At 38.1% G+C, this 21664-nt stretch overlaps 1 protein-coding gene across 6 annotated transcripts in view; it reads right to left on the reverse strand.

Moving 5' to 3' along the window:
- The window catches only part of DPY19L1 (dpy-19 like C-mannosyltransferase 1), a 95833-nt gene that overhangs the window by 64438 nt on the left and 9731 nt on the right, over window positions 1-21664 (reverse strand). For all 6 annotated transcript variants that reach the window (XM_019925678.3, XM_019925688.3, XM_019925668.3 and 3 more), the window contains exons 2-6: window positions 16359-16383; window positions 15633-15720; window positions 12567-12704; window positions 9446-9566; window positions 8674-8767 (exon numbers count right to left, since the gene is read on the reverse strand). In XM_019925678.3, the coding sequence (XP_019781237.1) occupies window positions 8674-8767; window positions 9446-9566; window positions 12567-12704; window positions 15633-15720; window positions 16359-16383 (466 nt within the window). The remainder of the gene's footprint in view (window positions 1-8673; window positions 8768-9445; window positions 9567-12566; window positions 12705-15632; window positions 15721-16358; window positions 16384-21664) is intronic.

The raw sequence follows: 21664 nt of genomic DNA on the forward strand, positions 1-21664 counted from the left end.
ACAGTGTTGGAAAACTGGTTATATTAATTATGACTATTCATTTCAGGTTAGAAAGGGGGTTATTAAGCAAAATTAAAAGGAGGTTTTGACATACAGACTAATCTTCCAGTCCCTCAAGGCTTCTGGAACCTATCTATAAATAAAGTAGTTCTAAAAAAAATTCTGGTATCAAAGAAGCCACTATGAACCTCCAATGGCCAAAGACAATAGAGAAAAACAGAAAACCAGAATTGGATTTTCTTTGTACTCTGTGAGTGGTTGGTTCCTCACGTGGAAGGCATTTTCTGATGAGTAGCTATGTCTACAAAAGAGTGGCCAGGCTTTTCTCACAAAAGCTGAGAAGCAGTAAAGGACTTAGCAGAAACAGGTAGAGAAAGGTAAATATTCAAAGGAGAAGGAGAGTCAGGGACAGATCTGAGTGGTCACATAGGTACTGAGCAGCAAACATTAAATGTAGAGACCTTCATAAAGAAAATCATTTAAAAGTTCTCCTCAAAAAGCTCCCTTAATGCAATAAAGGGAATGGAAAACAGAGACGGGGAATACTGCTTCCTGCCTTTGTGAGTGGACTTGAGCCCTCACACATAAGTGTCCACAAGAGGTGGGGGTGGGCAATTGTCACTGGTACCTGGTGTCACTTCTGCACTGAAGTGATTAAGAATCCAATGTGCCTCCACTCTCCGTATAGAGGCTTCTGAGGCTGGTAAATGAAGAAGCTACAAGATGATCCCGACCTGTTCATTCTATAATAAAAGCCACTAGTCAGTAAGTCCCATCCACCTTACACCCTTCCAACGGGCTTTTACAAGCTACCTCGTTCTTAAAAATAAATGTCAAGCTAAGGATCACCAGGTTGTGAGGAAGCTTTCAGCGTGAAAAATAGAAACAAATACAAATTGAAGGGGGACCTGCAGTCAAGAGACAATGCAAGAAGCAGAAGAAAACTTCCAAGCTCAAAACTCTTTAGGAGAGTTGGAAACCTCATAGAAAGTACAATAAAGTATAACAGATAAAATAAGGGAGGGAAAAAACTAGAAATTAGATTTCAATCCAAGAGTTCCATATCCAAACAATAGGATTTTGAGAAAAACAGAGACAATAGAGAAGAGAAAGTCATCCAAGGAATAATACTAGAAAATTTTCCCCAGAACAGAAGAATACACATGTCCAAATGAACAGAACCCACAGGGTATCCAATGAAAAGGATGAAACGAAATCTACCACATCATGACCTTTATTTAAGACATGAAAAAGAAGAACCCAAAAGCTGCCAGAGGGAAAAAAAAGCCACGTACAAAAGGAATTGATGGCAAAACAGAACTAAATTTTGAAAAGCCAAATTGAATTCTTAGAAGACAGTGGAACAAAGTCTGAGGAAAATAAAATACTAAAATCAGTCAAATCAAGTGAAAAAGTAAAATATAAAGTTCCAACATGCAAGCCTAGAGAGTGATCAGCCTAGTGTGGAACCAGAAGACAGGACTCTAAGAGGGAGGCCCCAGGGACTAGGGGGGGGAGAACTGAAACGGTGTATTTTATACATTTGGCAACATATAAATTAAGCATTTTACAGTTTAGTTGTGGTTCAGAATTAATCAGTATACAGAAACCAAAGGAAAACAAAATAATAGGCAATTACTAACTACAGGAAAGAAACTCTTACCATGTAAACAATTAATTACCCTACGTGACTCAGCAGTGAGCAATATTTACATGGTTATAAGAACCTAAGTATGGGCTACTGGTTTCCATGGTAGAATTGCTGAGATTTCAAAGATGTGAAAGTGGTTTCTCTGGACAAAGGAATGGATGGGTTATGGAGACAGACGGGGTAAGAAACTGCTGCTGCATTTTATCACAAAAAGCCAATAAGCCAAGGTCATGTACGTACACACAAAATAATGACAATTAACTTTAAAAACACACTAATAAGTCTCTTACCCAGCTGTAGAATATAATTAAAAAAGTAGTTCAATAAACTTATTTGGGGACCTGTTGATATTTGTCAGACAAAGAGCTATGAGTAAAACAATCATAAAAATCTTCCAGACAACATTAAAACAGATGTTCTTATTCATCACTAAAGGAAATAAAATAGTATATTTTATTAATTTTGGCTTGAAAAACCATTAGAACAGAAACTTCAAAAAACAAACTGAAACATCACAAATCGTCAGACCATCCCAAACTATGGGACACACTTCTATAGGGAGGAGAATGAATTGGGGAGAGATGTGCAATCAAAGAAATACACATTCAGGGAAACTGAAATGCCACACACAGCCTGCTACCTTTCATTTCAATTTGTAATGTGTCAACAAAATTATTCTAAGAAAAATTAATGGATCACAAAATCACATATATGAGTACTAAAAACAGAGCAAAATAGGATCCTAAAAGATAGTAATATTAAAAAGAGTAAACTTACACGTGTCAAACTAAAAAAACAATGTCCACAGTTTTTCAAAACTAAACAATATACCATATTTAAGAATATATACATAGGTGGTAAAGTTATAAAGAAAAGCAAGGAAAAACTTAGACCAAAAGTTAGGATGCCATTTCCTCTGAGGCCTGGGAGAAGGGAAGAAAATGCATTAAGGAGGAATTTTAAGTGAATGAAAGCTTCCAATAATGATATTTCTTAATTTGAGTGATGGGCACACAGGTGTTCACTTTACTATTGTTTAAAAATATATGTAAATATTTTATACAATTCCACAGGGAGGACACATTTCACACATAAAAAAGTTTCCTAAGAGAGGATAGTGGGTACTACAGTAGGTAATGTACTCAAACCACAGAGATGCACGAAACATAAAGTAAGGAATTTCATATAGTTGTTTCTTTTAAGACCCTAAAAGTAAAGTTCAGTAAAAGTATTTTCCATGGAGGACAACAAACAAGTGTGCAAGTAGGCAGCAGGGCCTGGAGAGTTACCAGACCGTATAAGTGGACTCAGAGTCATCAACTCTACTCAATGCTCAATGATTTCTAAAGAAGATCTGCTCAGATGATCTAGAACAGAGAGCTACATGCTGAAAGAGCCTAAAAATCAAAAAGGGGTATTCTCTGGGCACCCTGCAGTAGAACAGTGAATGGAAAAGGGCTCAAAGATTCTATTACAAGATCTAAAAATCATACTCAAACTTAGGTGCTTTAATGATTCTCCTCTATTTCTCGCCTTAAGAATTGTGGGAGGGACTTTCCTGGTGGTACAGTGGTTAAGAATCCACCTGCCAATGCAGGGGACATGGGTTCGAGCCCTGGTCCGGGAAGATCCCACATGCCACGGAGCAACTAAGCCCATGAGCCACAACTACTGAGCCCACGTGCCACAACTACTGAAGCCCACATGCCTAGAGCCCGTGCTCCACAACAAGAGAAGCCACCGCAATGAGAAGCCTGCACACCACAACAAAGAGTAGCCCCTACTCACCACAACTAGAGAAAGCCCGCTTGCAGCAACGAAGACCCAACGCAGCCATTAATTAATTAATTAATTAATTTTTAAAAAAGAATTGTGGGAAAGGAATTTTTGTCCATCCTTCAGCTACAGTTTTTATGAGAGGTGTAGAAATTCTAAAGATGGCCATAATCAGTGAGAAACTAAAGAGAAAATTAAGCACAAAAAGACAGGAACAGAGTCCCTATAGGCTGTTCACAGCACTTCTCCGTGAAAACCTTGAGTGGTTTTATGCATTATTTTACCATCCTTAGATTAAAACCAAACAAAAGAATGGCTTGGCTGGCTGCCAGGTAATCACTGTAAAAGGGGCAGGTGGTACAGGTGGATGGGACCACACCCTCACCACTGGTGAGACCAGACTGCAGTAGAGAAAGGAACAGGAGTTTTAAAGATTAGATTGGGGGTGACAAGGATACCCAATGGGTAGACCAATTAAAAAATCTTGCTTCAATTTTGTCCTTTGAGAGGGAAAGGTAAGAGATGTACATATTCCTTGGCAGAAGGGAAGGAACCAAGAAAGACAGACTGAAGGATGGTGACAAATAAAGAATAACAAATAAAGAATAACTACGTGGGCTTCCCTGGTGGCGCAGTGGTTGAGACTCCGCCTGCCGATGCAGGGGACACAGGTTCGTGCCCCGGTCTGGAAAGATCCCACATGCCGCGGAGCGGCTCGGCCCGTGAGCCATGGCCGCTGAGCCTGGGTGTCCGGAGCCTGTGCTCCGCAATGGGAGAGGCCACAACAGTGAGAGGGTCACATACCGAAAAAAAAAAAAAAAAAAAAAAGAATAACTACGTGGTAGCAAGTAGGGATGAACTCTGTAACAGCAACAGGGGGATGAGCCTTAAAACAAAAACACATCTTCAAATGGACATCCCTTTTTCAGGACTAATTCTGTCCTAAATTAATTTTCCACTAATAGAAATATTCACCCTCAAAAACCAAAGTTTGTTTTGACTTCCTTTGAATTTCAAAGCAAGGCAAAAGGACGAAACCAACTAACTGGGGAAATAAACATACTTCTGACAGACACCTCTATCAGAAGTAATAGAGACAAGAAACACGTGGAGTAGGAGGAGGGAAGGAGAGAGAGTTGATATGGAGAGGACAGGCCTCCTTGGTTAAAAGGGCTTTCAAATTCCCACTTTCAGTTTTCATGAGGCCCAAATACTTTGTTTCCTGTCCCTAATACCACAAGACCTCTGTATCCCAGTACCACACTCCTTCTTTTATTTGAGCTAGTCAGAGTATTTCTGGTGAGCTATTTCCAAAAAGAACTAAAAAATCCTGTTTAGAAACTCTTATTATTTGTACACATCTTTTATATCAATAAAATTTATAATAAATTTTAGGTATATGTATATTTTTTCCCGAGAGTTGGCTATTAAACATTTACCAGCACACCACTGCTTCAGGGTAAATATTAATAGCTATACATACCATCCAATCTACTCTTACTTAACAATGCACAGTGGACTAGTGAAGAAGCATCCCACACTCCAGAATAATATTAAAATCAAACTGAATGACAAAGAACGAAAGGATTAATATTACTTGCATGATATCTGCCCTTCAGGTCCAACAAGAAAAGCTTGCATTTATCAATAAGAGATTCCACTCCTCAGGAATGTATTGAATTCCCCTCAAAAGCAGCAATGGGGACTTCCGTAACAGCCTACTAACTACTCTCCTACGTTCCCTCCCCCTGGCAGAACAGAGACTTGCACACGCGGGGTCTTGAGAAACTGGCCTCCAGAAACTGTCAGTCTGTGGCTGAGAAATACCAGGGCATCTTATGAAATAAATAACTGTAACTATGTCTTCACAACACAGCTTTTAGAAAACAATCAACAATAGGTGTTTTAAAGTAATACCAAAATCCTGAGAATTCCAGACAAAAAGGTACATCAGAAATAGGTTGTGTTTGCAAAAACATCTTACTTCATCTCCTTAAGTCAGAGGTTGGCAGCCCAGCCCCATTTCACCATTTGGCTATGTTTTCTATTTTCCCTTCTACTTCCATTTCCGGTGAAATAAACTGGCTTATTTGACTTCAGGAAACGTGTGTGTGTGTGTGTGTGTGTGTGTGTGTGTGTGTGTGTGTGTGTGTGTGTGTGTGTGTGTGTGTGTGTGTGTGTGTGTGTGTGTGTGTGTGTGTGTGTGTATTTAGTTTAAAAACAAATATACTTCTGGATTTTAAAATGTCATACTCAATCTGCCTATAAATTTCTAATCTGCTAAACAAATATCAACTTTTATTTCTCAATAGAAACACAATTTATAAAAAAGATTCTAAACTCAACTGAAGATATCCTCCTCTTTATTCTTAACCTACATGTTAAGAAGCCTGCAGCTTTATCCCACTTTATAAAATTAGAAGGGTGACAGACATAACAATCAAGGAAGAAAACATTAAGAACTACCTCTAATTGGACACCTCTAAAAATACTCATGTCAAGAACACTTAAAAATGCAATAAAAAAAACTGATAGAAAAAGTGACAGAAGACTTGATTCAACATATTATAGACCAAGGTCACTACTGGAGTATAATTTACACACCTGGGCCCCCAGGGTGCAGTGCAACAGTCAAGGGAATACAAGTGGCTCCACAATGCACAAGAACTGGGTGTCATTTGGGGATGGGTGGATGATCCTAGAGTTTCGGATGTGTTTGGACAGGACTAAAGACATTATTTAGGGAAAAGAAAATGTGTGACACTAGTGGGGTCTCTATATCCAAGCACAGCTCCAGAGGGTAAACCACCAGGTACAAGAGTCGGACAACATCAAAGGAGCCAGCTGGGGCACAAAGCAGTAAAGTGGGTGAAGCTGAAACAGGATGCAGCCCTCAGAGCTGGGAGAAGAACCAGAGACAGCTAGTTGGCAAGACCCAAATCCTCTTATGGTAAAGTCACTCCCTCCTGCTACCCTAAGCAGTGAATGGTCTTGGATTTTTTTTTTTTTATCCTAAAACTACAATAAGAAATTAGACTTTACACCACAACTCAGCACATGTACATCTACACACATATATACAATAAGCAACAAACAGAAGTTTCTCTAAATAACACCTATTTTATAATGGTATACTTTATTTTTTACATTTGTGTTCTTTTTCATGTAAAAAAGTTGCTGGGCCTAACTCACTAAATTGATTTTAAAATCCCCTAGGTAAAGCCCTGCAATTTGACAGACTCTGTGCTGAAGTAGTCACTGGCTGACTTTGGGGGCAGGTGGGTGTCAAGGGTCACATGAGATCATAGCTCACCTTGAATCCTGTCCCTCTATTGGTCAAATTTCTGATTTCCTTCACTTGCTTTGGAAGTGGTTTCAAACCAGCCTGGCATTAAGGTCATTCATCAACCAGCCCAACTCATTTCTCCAATCTTACTCTTCCACAACGCCTCCTCAATCATCTGCGTCCCAGTAAAACTGATCTGCTTGTAACCCCTCCATATCCCAGATTTTCCACCTTTGCTCGCCCCTGGGATTCTTTTCTCCTCCACCTATCCAAAATGCTCTGACCCTCCAAGGCGGAGCTAAATCGACTGCTCCACACAGAACAAATTTCTCCTGCCCCCAGAACTGTAAGCACTTCATCCTTGCTGTCTATCTTCTACTGACACACGCCTACCACCACTGCCATCTCTCACCTCACCCCACCACCATGCTCTCAGAACCCAAACACGCAGTCTCAAAAAGAGACCACTTGGTACGCACTTTATGTGCTGACTGAACAAATGAACATGTAGGGAGCTGTCTGCGGACTAAAAAATCTCAGGCCAGGGCCCAAACCACCAAGAATCCCTCAACCAAAACTAGAACCTCATATTCTCTGCGGCAGATATTGTGCCTTCAGCCTCTGAAACAGTTGTTATAGCAAGCATTATACGAAAATGATACTGAATGTTTACTTTAATAAATGTTTAGAAATTCTTTCAATTGCAAAACAGCATAACTACAGATTAGCAATTTAGTAATAATGCCATGTTCCATGTTTTAACTTCTCTTACTTAAAATCTAATTTCCCAAATGTAATAAAGCTCTCCATAAGACAGCTGGGTAGTACTTAGCAAAATGGATAGATCCCCTCAAACTCATCTAACTTTGGCTTCTCATGAGACAAGGCACACTGGCCTTGCTTTCCGTCAAGTCAGCCCCCTCTCCTGATGATCAGATACTTTTGTTAAGTTATTTCTGTGTGTCTTGTTTCAAAAACAAAATTTTTCACATCATCTTTTAATCATGAGTTTTCATTTCGGTCTCCCCCAATTACATAATTAAAAGAACTTTCTTTGATGCTAATATTTCTGACTTTGCTCTAAGTATCTTAAATCTCTATGCAAATATATTTTAAGTTGATCTTCTAATAGCTTCCTCATTTGACAAATATTTATCAAGCAACTGCTATACACTCAAACACTGAGCTAGGATGCAATAGACTCTTTGAGGCACTAAACTAAGAATGCCACACTTCCAAAGCAAAGAAGATAACAGGATAATAGCAGATTCACACTCATTAACCCAAAATGAAAATCACATACATACGCTATACTTCTGTACCGCAAAGAATCAGTAAGAAGTAAAAAAGAAAATTCTAAAGATACTCTGAAGGTAAAATAGTTCAAGCAAGTAATGTAAGGAATGGTCAAAAAAAAGAAGAAACAGAAATACAAAACACAGAAAGTTTGTCTATCTTTTAGTTTTAGAAATGTTGCTCAACTATGAAGTAAATGAGGTCAGATATTCAATATCTGTATAGAATATATTTCTATTTAACATCAGCAAAATAGTCATTAACACCATTTGATAATGAGTGGTTCTTTCCTTTATATTTTATGTAAACAGTATATACTGCTTATGCACAAATGCCTATGAATATTTAATATTTATCAAATATCCCCATCCTGCTCTACTTAAACCTTTAAAATTATTTTAAATGTGGCTAGCTAAGCCTATGAATATTTAATATTTATCAAATATCCCCATCCTGCTCTACTTAAACCTTTAAAATTATTTTAAATGTGGCTAGCTAAGCCAATGGTAAAATCATTCAAATGGGAAATAATTTTGTATCTACAAATAGATATATTAGAAATGACATTGTTATAAAACTGAACTATAAGTCAATCATTATCCCACTATTCTTACTATTCTAGTAAATAATATTATAAACACATATGAAAAATGAATAGTCTTACCTTAAATATGTGCCATATATGAAGAATAATGCCATCATTAGTCCATTTAAAATAAAAATTACAGCAACATAAAAGCAAGCAGGATCTCCCAATCCTTTAAAAATAAAGAAAAAATATGCTCTAACTATAAATTATGTGTCTGGCAATTTGCATTAAAATGTGCTTATTTTGAAAATGGTTGCCATATATATTAAATGGTTGCCTTGGTTCCCATATGAACACATGACACTAGTGTGGAACACAGATGAGAGCAGAGTAGTAACTACTGTGGTTTCAAAACAGGGCTGAAAATTCATGGACACTCCTCCTGTAGAGGTATGGGGTCTATGCCCCTGCTTCTGAGTCTGGCTGGGCTTGTGACTGCTTCAATAGATCATGGCAGAAGCCATATAGAAGACGTCATGCAGTATCAACTTAGAGCCCTGAGCTACCACATGAAAAGCCTAACTATCCTGAGGTACTATGCTACACAAAAGCCCAAGTTACATGAAAAGGGCACATGTAGGTGTCACAGTTGAGTCTCAGTTGGGCCCAGCCTTGCAGGTACAAGTACCATGGAGGTACTTACATTCTGGCTCTAAGTGAAGTAGCCCCAAGTTAATTCCAGTCTTCCCAGCCATTTGAGTCTAGCAGAGTCCTCTGACATAGTGGAAACCAACCAACCATCCTATACCCTGCCCAAATTCCCTACTTTCAGAAGCTGTACACCACTAAGTTTGCAGGAAATTTATGATGCTGCAACAGACAACTGGACAATATCATAGAAACTTGCCTTCACAGCTTTCAATAGGGCTGAGTCCTTCTCCTCTGGTAACTGTCCAACATATCTTGGTTTGAATACCAATCAAGTTCATTATTTTGATATAAATCCTGTACCAGCTGGCTAAGACTACCTAATTTTTTTAAAAAAAGAGAGACACCATAAGAAAAAAATATTATCCTCAATAGTTTCCTTACTAGAATATTTTTGAGATATTTTGATAATTATCAAACTTTCCCTTCCTGTACCATCCACTTGGGTCCCTTTAAATCTAGTAAAAGGACCTTCACAATCCCCTGTGTAGATTCTTCACTGGTCAGTCTTCACCAGTGCATGGCCTCTCATGGGTAAGAATAAAATATAACAAGAAATATGCAAATCTGTAATTTTCAAAAGCTATAAAACTCGACTAAGGGACATAAAGGAAGAGTTGAACAAACAGAAAGATAATCTGTCTTCCTGAATAGATCTAATTTTTCAAGATGTGAATTCTTCCTCAAATTAATTCATAAACATAACACAATGCTAAGCAAAATCCCAAGTGTCTACTGAGATGCATTATATGGAAAAATGACAAAAAGGAGATAACTGAAGAAAATGTCCTAACAGATAACAAAATTTGTTACTTACATAATTAAATAGTGTGATACTGGCACAAGAATAGCCAGACAGATCAAAGTAACCATGGTGGAGGCAGTGGAGTGCCACCCAGATCCCCCTTCAAGGCTGAGGCACTCATTCCCCTAGCAGCTGGGAGGGTTGGTGGCCGACAGCTCCCAGCTGAGTCCCTCTCTGGGAGCTACCCTCTGCTGAAGAGAGTAAATTCACTGAAGATCATACCCCTCCCAAGGGCAACTGCATCCAATGTCTAACTACTCAACAGGGGGAGATATAAAGGCCAGGGGCCCTTGCCTCAGGTAGGACAACTCTGTGGGGTCATCCCAGTTCCAGAGCTTCCCAGGGGATTGGCTGAGGCCTTTGCTGTGACTGCATCACAGCTCAGCTCTCCTTCTCCTCCTCCTACTTCCTTCATCCCCCTTCAGATGTTGCCCCCAAGGGCTTTCCCCTATACACTTCCTGTGTGCACATCTCCTCTTTTCCAGGACCTCAACCTAAGGTAACACTGAACACGAAGTCCAAAAGCAGATGCAAGCATATATGTATAATAATTCTGGATATAATAAAGAAGCAGGGAGAAGACGGACCACTCATCCAAGTGTTAGGTTACACAGAAGACCACTTTGAAAACATATAACGTTAGATCCCTACCCCAACGCTGAGCATCCAGACGAATTCCAGATAAATTAAAAATGTAAATCTCAAAAACATAATTATAACAATTAAGAATGAAGATTTTTTACATATGAATGACTAAAAACCATAAATCTAAAAGCTTCACAGATATCTCTGAACAGAAAAAATACATTCTCATCATACTGTACAAAACTAAAAGGCAACAAAAAGCTGGAGAAAATATCTTATCATATAGCATAGTATTAACATCCCGCATATAATAAATGAGCGCTTATAAAATATCAATAAAAACATAGACAAAGGGCATGAATAAGCAATTATTTTTAAAAGTGAAAATGCATTTTAAGATATAGCATTAAATAAAATATACATACACACACATATATACAGCAATGAACAAAATACTTCATGTGATCTTAACTTTTTTCAGCCTATTAAATTAGCAAGGATGCAGGGAAACAAGCATTTTCAGAAAAACTGCTAGTGGGAATATAACCTATCTAGAAAGCATTTTGGCAACATGTACCAAAAACATTAAAGCATATATTCTGTTGAACTAAATAGTTCCACATCAACATATTCATAGTTTAAAAAAACATAAGAATGTATGTAAAGATTTCACTTCAAGGATGCTTATTGCAGCTTTAGATCTTTTAAAAGTTGAAAACAACCCAAGTTTTCATAAAAGATGGACTAAATAAACAATGGTAGATTGTATATACAGCCATAAACATGATGCTGTTGAAGAAAAGATGACTCAGGAAGATGGTTTTAAATATTCTTAAAAGACAGGGCTTCCCTGGTGGCGCAGTGGTTGAGAGTCCACCTGCCGATGCAGGGGACACGGGTTCGTGCCCCGGTCTGGGAAGATCCCACATGCCGCGGAGCGGCTGGGCCCGTGGGCTATGGCTGCTGAGCCTGCGCGTCCGGAGCCTGTGCTCCGCAACGGGAGAGGCCACAACAGTGAGAGGCCCGCGTACCACAAAATATATATATATATATATTCTTAAAAGACAAAAAGCACTTATAAAAAATGTTATGTGTTGTGTGATCCCATTGCTGTAAAAGTAAATGTGTACATGGTTATAGAAAGTACTCAATAAGTACTTTGGTGATTATTTATTGGTCTCTGTCTCCTCTATCTCTATTGCCTTACTAATCAATCAGGCTAACTCACTTGATCTGGAAGTTGGACTCCACTCACTCAATGCGAAATGACCAAAAGCCCTGCTTCGTGCTGGTACTGAGCCCGGGCTTGAGATCCCACAGAGACCATGGCCCTGGCATCAGGCAGCATGCCTTCTAGAAGCATCAGCACGCTAAGAAGGGGGAGCCCAGGGGACGTACGCTTAACAGGAGAACCTCAAGGAGGAGTCACTGAGGAAGTTACATCTCAGGTTGGTCCTGGAGAATGCTTAGGGATGCATCAAATGAAGGAGGGATGGTGAAGGAGAGGCCAAAGGTTACTGATATCACTGCCTTCCTATCTCAGGTCCTTTCTTCCACTCCCACAGGGGAAAAGTGCATTCAATTAAATGAAGAATCCCAGATAAGGAAGAAACATTATTTGGCAAATGACATGTACAAGGAATGGCGCTCCTCTGCTATAATCCCTATAAACATACCAAATCTAGACAGTTTTCATACTTTGTAAACCATGCAATCATACTAATCATTCCCATAAAATCAGTTAAAGACCCCCAAAATTAATAATGATCTTTTTTCCATATTCCTTTCCAAGAAAAGATACACGTTTTCTTTAAAAAAAAAAAGAAAATTTAATATACTGAACTACATCTTAGATTTAGAATCAGCATTTAATATAAGTAATACTTTAAAAAGTAAAAAAAAAAAAATCACAATTGAAAAAGTATCTTACCTCAGGGTAAAGATTGAACCTTTTTAATGTATTAATAACAAGGGGATATTCAGTCAGCTTATCATTCATAATCATCCATACTCCATCCAAAAATGAGGGTGCTTCCACAATAGTCTTAAAGTAGGAATAATACAGTCCCTGAAACAAGCACATGTTATGATTAAAAGGACATAATCACTATGCCTCTTATTAGGTTAAAAAAAAAAACTTAAATATACTGCTTTTGAAAAATAAAGCAATCAAGAAAGTAACAGCTACAATTAATTTCATAGGTTTCTGATCACTAATAAATGCTCAGGTTGCAAAAAACTTACATATCTTAGTATAACCTTGTCTTAATTGAAACAATTGATCTCAAAATAGCTTCAAAAATAGTTTCAACATTTAAAAAGTAATATAGGGCTTCCCTGGTGGCGCACTGGTTGAGAGTCCACCTGCCGACGCAGGGGACACGGGTTTGTGCCCCGGTCCGGGAAGATCCCACATGCCGCGGAGCGGCTGGGCCCATGAGCCATGGCCGCTGAGCCTGCGCGTCCGGAGCCTGTGCTCCGCAATGGGAGAGGCCACAACAGTGAGAGGCCCGCGTACCGCAAAAAAATTTTTAAAAAAGAATAAAAAGTAATATAACTCAGACAGCACGCTTCATTTAAGAAACCCCTATAACCCATACTAACTGAAGTGTTAGTAAAGGCTATCTTACGAACAGGATGAGTTTACTATGGAACCTAAGTTTACCATGAACCAACACAATCATCCTCAGCCAAAAACGTTTCCCCCTAAATGCTTATTTGAATCCTCAAAATGGTGCTATCAGCCACCTTTCCTCCAGAGTTATATGTAAAAATACAAATATATTAGGAAGGCTACACACTGATGTATTACATGTAAGTTACATTCAGATGCCAGCTAGTTTTACAGACTATTTTCCTTCTTCTCAGCTCAGCATAAGGTAAGTACCCTGCAGGACCAGGGCTCTGAGGGTGGAGAGAGGGACAGTGGTAGTACTCCCATTTTGAGGAAAATAATTTTTTACTTTGACATGCTAATTATGAAAGATATCAAGGTTGGAATACTACATGGGACAAAAAACAAGCAAGTACTAGAAGCCTTATGAGGGAGCAGAAGTGGCAGCATAGGGCAAAACAGATGAACCAATTCCATCTGCTATACAGTTTTGTCTAGAGCTCCCCTGGTAGCCAGTACCATTAGCTATCAAACTCTAAACTCACCTTAAGGTTTATAAATATCAAAGTGATTTGCCTACCCAGAAAAGGAAAAGAATGGTTCTTGATACCATGGTATTTAGCTCTCATATCACTGTTTTTTTAAATACTTCCTACTGTACTAGGTTGAATAATGTCCCCCAATATTTCATGTCCACTAAAACCTGTGAATGTGACCTATGTGGAATAGGCTCCTTGCAAATGTAATCAAAATAAAATGAGGTAATACTGGATTAGGTGGACTCCAAATGCAAAATAACTGATATCCTTATAACAGCAGGGAAATTTAAACACAGAGGTATAACGGAAAACTGCATGAAGACAGAGGCAGAGATTGGAGTGATTGTACCTCCAATGCAAGCCAAGGATTGCCAGAACCATGAGAAGCTAGGAAGGAGTCTCAGAGAAAACATGGGACAGCCAGCACCTTGATTTCAGACTTCTAGCCTCCAGAACCGTGAGAGAATAAACTTCTGCTCTTTTAAGGCACCTAGTTTATTGTACTTTGTTATGAGAGCCCCAGGAAACTACAACCTACCTTGTAGGTTTGATTTTGGAACCATGTGAATATCTTATATAATTAAAATTTAAAAACAAAATATTTTACATGCCTAAATAGCAAAAAAAAAAAAAAAAAAAGAAGAAGAAGAAGAATTAATTATTTATCTAGTTGGGAGAGGATTTCAAACAACTTCAAGACATATCAATAGTAATTTTACTGTACACCCCTAATGGAATATATCCTAAAGTCAAAAAGAGCTGCAAGAAAGTTTTAAATTATTTTCAGTAATCATTTTGAATAATATCTTTGATACTTCTACTCCTCAAGTATAAGTAATTTGAAACCAAGATTCTCAAGCTAACAGAAAAGATACAAATTTAATATCAAAAAAGTAAAAACCACCTAAAACTAAATTTGAATTTAGAAATATAAATCAATAATTTATTTTCTCCTTTTAAAAAACTGTTTCCTAATTCTGTTTACTAAAAAGGCCTAGACACAATGGCCAATCTAATATAAAGTATTATCAGTGAGCACCTCTAGAACCAAAATTGTGGTCTCTAAATACCATGTGCTACTGAAAGGAATCAGGGCTCCTTGGAAAACTGGATGATTCCAGGTCTGGAGAGGAAATGTCTTGTAGTACCAGCAAGTAAGGAAGCTACAGAATACTAGTGAGGTCATGTCAAGGAGACAGAGAGAACTGCAAGGGCTCTCACCAGCTAAAGACAGGTAAGTTTAAAAAATATGTTAAAATCTATCAGGCCATAATGGTACTCCAAAAGGAGTACCAACAGAACTCCATTGGTCACCAGTAGAAGATGCTAGGGAACCAACTCATTTTTCTGAAAAGTTGTAATAAAAAGAAAGAATCAAGCATTTTCCTGTCTTTCCTGTGAAGTGTACCTCAGAGAAACAAACCAAATAAGTATTGTGGGAAAGTTCTTCTCTACAGAGGAATTATGATTATTAAACGCCCATTCCCCCAGGTAATTTAAACACTGGTTGATCTTTGATGACATTAAGTAATTGCTCTTCATTATTTTCAAGTATGACAATGATACTGTAGTTAACAAAAAAAAGTCCTTTCTTTTGAGACACATATGAAAAATATTTACAGATGAAACGATATCTGAGGTTTCCTTTAAAAAGAGATGGGTGTGTGAAGATGTAGATGACAGAAAAATGGGTATGTGTCCTCAGTTGTTGAAGCTGGGAGAATGGGTAGGGGGAGTTGTCTACTCTTCCTACTTTGGAACATCTTTGAAAACTTCCAGGATGAAAAGCTTAAAATGTTTAGATTACTAAACTACTATAATAAAATATTACATGAAAACTAACCATTTCAGTGCGAAAAGCCATCTCCCTTTCCAATGTTGAGAGGTGAGAAAAATGACGATCATTTTCAAAGAGGTGTGTGATATGGCTCCTGTAAAACAAAAGAGTAACAAAGCAACAGTGTTGAAACTTATACTAAGTATAATTCTAAAAGAAACTCTAAAAGCAAAAAACAAAAAATCTATATATTTGCAACTCATTTTGTGATAAAACTCAAACACAATGGTATGCATATTTGTTTTTCCACTCAGTATATCTTACATTTCTACTAAACTTTCTCTCTATAAGAATTTTAAAAGCTAATTCAAATTAGATTTTAAAATTAGAATGAACCAGAATAATGACGTTTTAAGCCAAGTAAAATAAAATTATAGATTAAACTATAAATGTCATTGGGTTACCATTTCAGAAACGTCTGATTTATGAAATTCATATTTCTTTCTATCCAGAAAATTAAAAGAATGAATCTTCCTCTCAACATGAACACTATATTAATGTTAAGGGAAGGAGAGTCTCAAATATAACCTCTTTAATAATAGATCTTTTTTATTAAAAAATTGCATTATTCTGGCTCTGATTTATGAATTAAACTACATTTCCAGACTAGTGTGCTGCATGTAATAATATACATTCATCCTTAAACTGAAATTATTCATATATATATGGGAAATAGTTTGGTAGGCTATAAACATCTGCATAAAATATACCATAGGAGAAAAACAATCTTACCAGTGCAACACTGCTGCAAAGGCAGCTGCAAGAAAAAAGAAACGTAAATTATTACTTTATTATTAAAAAATGTTTTCACCCTACAGAAAAGCATTACAAAGATAAGCATGGTAAAGTTTGGGAACTGTAAATCTTGAACTCTTAGGGACTGGGCAAAGAATAGGGACTCTTCAAAAGAAGTCCCAGGGCTCTGCTTAAAATACCAATAGACTAAATTATAAAAGAATTAAGCATATATCTACAATTTTCATTCATACACTCATTCAACAAAATAAATGAAGAGCTATTATTTGCCAACAACTATACAAGAAACCCTCAGACGGAAAGTTCCACAAACTCAACTGCAAAGCGAATAGAACCAATGGTGAGAGGCAACAGAATAAAGAAATATGGTGACCTCAGGGAACAGGACTGGGGATGGACAAAAAGAGGGAACCATCACTTTCGATATGTGCTGCAATATCTTAATTTCTATAATACATTTTACTTTTTTTTTATTTTTTGCGGTACGCGTGCCTCTCGCTGTTGTGGCCTCTCCCGTTGCGGACGCGCAAGCTCAGCGGCCATGGCTCACGGGCCTAGCCGCTCCGTGGCATGTGGGATCTTCCCAGCATGTGGGATCTTCCCGGACCGGGGCATGAATCCATGTCCCCTGCATCAGCAGGCGGACTCTCAACCACTGCGCCACCAGGGAAGCCCATATTTTACTATTTTTTAAACAAATTTAAAACAAAAGAAGAAGGAAGAAGGAGATGGAGGGGGGTAAGGAAAATAGAAAAGAGAGAGAAAACAAGCTAGTAATAAAACCAGTCTCATAGTTTGCTTTCTGTACAAGTACAAAGAACACATTAAAATGAATCCAGAAAATACCATTCAGTTTCCTTGTATCACAAGATTCACTGTATTGCAGGCTTCTGATTAAATAACTACTAAGGAAATGAACTATAAAGTACTCTTAGAAATGAAAGACAAACAGCTCAGATCTTATTGTCTTATTTTTAAAGAAGTATTTATAGTTTTAAAAATTAAAAAATGCATTTTACCTAGAAGATACTAATAGTTACAAAAGAAAAAGATTTACTCTTTCCAGATCACTGAAACTACAAATATTTAACTAGGTTTGCCATTTATTTGTACATGGTACTTTGACCTTTTGAAATTTTGATTTTTTTTTTCTTATTGACAAATCTAGTATCCACTCCCTTTTTGGTTTTTACCTTTAAAAACTTCACACCACCATAATATAATCTGGGCTTTATTTTCTCAATGATCTAACTATCATGTTGCTGAATAAATCATTCTTCTATCATAGAATGTAAATACCACCTTATACTGAAGACTTGTCACATTATACTTTGGTAATCCCTTAGAGCTTATAATTTTGATTTCATTCATAAATTAATATGGGAAGAATCTACATATTTATAATATATATGTATATGTTAGTATCCATAAACATGATATATAACTTCAATTATTCAACTCTCTTTTCAACTGCCGTCGACAAAAATCCTATCAGTAGAGCTAATACACGATAAATAGTTAACTCATATTTCTTACTAAGTCTTACCTGGGAGTTTAACATCTTTTTGTTCCTGCTAATAACCATGAAATTTTGTTTTCATTATACTTTACTGGATATTGTTAATGTATTTATTTTTGAAGTGTATTTATTTTGTAATGTATTTCTTTTGGGCTCATTTACTAAACTATTAAGTCTTTTATTTATTTATTTTTTTGGTTTATCATCTTCAATTCTCCATTTTAAATAATATTTTAAAAAGATAACTTTGCTCATGTTTTATAATTTTACTATTAGTTTCTTCTTCCCATCTGACAATAATAATAAACTTCTAGAATAATACCAATAATTCTGGTAAAAGAGGGCATCCAGTATTCTGCTGACTTTAACAGAAATGCATTTCACATTATGCCTTTAAATTAGTCTTTGACCTTCACAATTCTGCAGCGATACATAGGATTTCTCAAGATCATCATCTCTCTACTTCCTCAGAATACTACAACTTCTCAGAAGGATGGAAGATACAAAGTGCCTTTTGGTGCCTTCCTTTAATTCAATCCGTGCAGCACTAGACAATTCTTGGATTTCTTGGCATTTGAATGACCCTCTTTCATAGTTTCCAGGGTCGATTCATAATCTGCCCAATGTTTTGAAGTCCTTTGTTCATTTCAATTTAATAATAGTAATAAAGCAGCTAACATTTGAATTCTTATTACCTGCCAGGCATTTTTAAGTGCTTTACTTGAACTAACTCAATAAATCCTCGCAACCATCCGATGTGTTAGGTACCAACCTTCCCTGGTATACAGATAATACGTTGATTCCCAGAGAACTTTAGGAACTTGCCCAAGAAACAAAGTGGATAAACAGAGAAAGGGAGGTTGGAAGCAGGAATTCCGACCTAAGATCCCTGTGCTGTGTGGCCTCTTGTGGAGGAGGGAGGGGCTGACACAAAGGCCAGAGCCTCCTTACCCTAAGTATCTTATTCCCCTTCCCTCTTTCTTTATTTATTTTAAAGATAAAAGAAAAAAGTTACAATTCATCTGTTGATAAAGGCAGTATGTTTTATAGAAGCTATTATTTTTTATAAAAGTGTAGAGTTATACTTTAATTTATTCAAAATTGAGATAAATTATATGCATGTCATTTGAAAATGAAAGCCCCAGCAAGTAAAGCAGATACTGCCTTGTGAGCATAATTTAAGCATAAAGACATAAAATGACAAAAACTTCCTCAAGTATCCCTAAAGAGCTTTTCTTGCCTTCTTGCCTACAGAAAAGATTATAAATGATTTTCTCTAAATGTATTCCAGTGATTATCAATCCTGTGTATAGTCTTCTGGGAGTGTCACAAAATTGATAACCAATTTTTCCAGTTTAACACATATGCTATTCTTGTCATTCTAAGGTACTGAGGTAAATACAGCATTTTTTTTAAAAAAATCAGAAGATAAAGAAAACTTTCAAAAAATCCAAAACTATTCTATAAGAAAAAGGTGTTCAAGGAAAGAAGGTTTGCTTTGTAACATAATTCAAAAGATTGCAATCCTGTGGCTGAGAATTCTGAAAGGCTCTTAAGTTTTGCTAGAAGCACACAAATTACCAATACTCTGAAACTAAATTGGCCACTCCTTCCACTTTCTGATTAACGAAATTTTGTACAAGATTATATGTCACATTATATCAATTTTCAGCCTTATGCGATTTGAGCTGCTTCTTCACTGAAAATTATTCTTCTCCTGTTATTAGAATCTTGTTTAAACAAAATAGAATGTAATTCCCTGAGGGTACAAACAATGTTTCACTGAATTTTACTACAGCAGTACTTAGCAAGAAGCTGAGCACATAGCCAGACTCAAATGTTTGCTGAATTAACGCATATAATTAAGGTGGGAAATTAAATAATCCTAAACCATGTCCACATAATAAACCAGAGTTGAATGTACTTTGATTGATGGATAGCTACACACACACACACACACACACACACACACACACACACACACACTCGTGTGCACATAATAGTTTTCTTTTTTTTTTTTCTAAAATAGAGTCCCAGCGATCAGTGCATATTAGACCCCTCGTCTACGCGCAGCCCGCTGCCTAAGCCTGCCATTCTCAGTCTGGAACCCCGGCACAGTGGAGTTCCCGAGGTCCTGCCCCAGCTCTGCTCCCTCTGACACCCCTCCTTCCAGCCACAGCTCGGAAAGTGGGAAGGGGACACCCCCTGCTTCCCCCTCTCGATCTTGCCTGGCCCGCAGAGCTTTCCAAGCAGTAAAGAGGGCAGGAGGAACGGGGAAAGAAATGGAGGAGGGGGTCCTTCCACGCTGTTCTGCTCAGTCCTCAAGGGTTCCTAGATCCCATCCCCTCTCCAACCAGCACCAGATCCCCCAGACCTCTCTCACCAACTCTCCCAGCCTCCTACCTTCCCCCAGGTCGCCTCGCCCCAGCAGGTGACTCAGAAGTCCTCCCACCCACCCAGTTAGGATTGCTGGGAAGTCGAGCCCCGCGATCTGCTTTCCTAAGATTCCTCAGCTGAGTCTTCTGCACGCTAAAGTTGGAGACCCACTGTCCTTTCTCTCTTCCTCCTCCTCAAGGCAGGAGAGCAGGAACTGGGAAGCCAGGGTGGGCTGCTTCTCCCCTTGCCCCCCTCTGGTAACCTGCCAGCCACCCTCCTGCAACCGCAGCCAGGACTACAGTTTCCCATCGACCCTACATTTAATCCCTCACACGTGTACTTCATAACTAGTACTTGACTTAATTCACAGAATACCTTCACAAGCCCTCTTATTTGAGTCTCACAACAATCCTGTATTTATTCCCATTTTACAAATGAAAAACTGGGCCTCTGAGAGGTTATTTCCCCAAAAGCAAGAACCTGGACCCAGAAGTTCTAATTCCAAGCCTCAGTTTCTTTCCACAGTGACAGAGCTGCCTCCCTTCCCATCTGTAGGCATTTGATGACCTCATCTCGTAACAATATTTATACAGAGAAATATATTGTAAGTCCAAAATGACTTGCAAAATTTAAAAATACATCTTATTCTTAAATTGAGGTTAATCCATACTTAAAGCATTCTGCACAGTTTTGGCCTCCCTAATGCTCAAGTAACAAAACGACATAAAAAGAAGTTAAGAACTCTTCTTAAATCCACTGGACAAGGTTTTAAAATCAACCTTGACAAGTTCCACACTCAACCTCTTCCTAATATTACTAACAATTGTTCTCAAGGGTCCATTCAGAGTTTAAAAGTTTCTTCCCAGAAGATGAAGTCACCAGTAAATAGTCTCCCTATTCCACACCAACAATCCATCCTGGAGAAGGAAGTCAGTTTCTAAATGTACAGACTTAAGCATCTCCTCCCCCCGTCTAAAAAGTCCCATGACTTTCCATGGCCCACACCATGGAGTCCACATTCTGGCCTTTTTCCAGTTAATCCCACCACACACCCTTCATGCTTGGCTGCACTGGGCAATGATCCCCTAAAATGACAAGTGTTTTTTGGTTTTGTTTCGTTTTGCTTTTGGCTGCGTTGGGTCTTCATTGCTACGCATGTGGGCTTTCTCTGGTTGCGGTGAGCGGGGGCTACTCTCCGTTGAGGTGCATGGGCTTCTCTTGTTGCAGAGCACGGGCTCTAGACGCGCGGGCTTCAGTCCTTGTGGCACGTGGGCTCAGCAGTTGTGGCGCACAGGCTTGCTTGCTCTGCGGCATGTGGGATCTTCCCGGACCAGGGATCGAACCCGCGTCCCCTGCATTGGCAGGTAGATTCTTAACCACTGCGCCA

Source organism: Tursiops truncatus, chromosome 9 (genome assembly GCF_011762595.2).
Source record: "Tursiops truncatus isolate mTurTru1 chromosome 9, mTurTru1.mat.Y, whole genome shotgun sequence".
Taxonomy (NCBI): Eukaryota; Metazoa; Chordata; class Mammalia; order Artiodactyla; family Delphinidae; genus Tursiops; species Tursiops truncatus.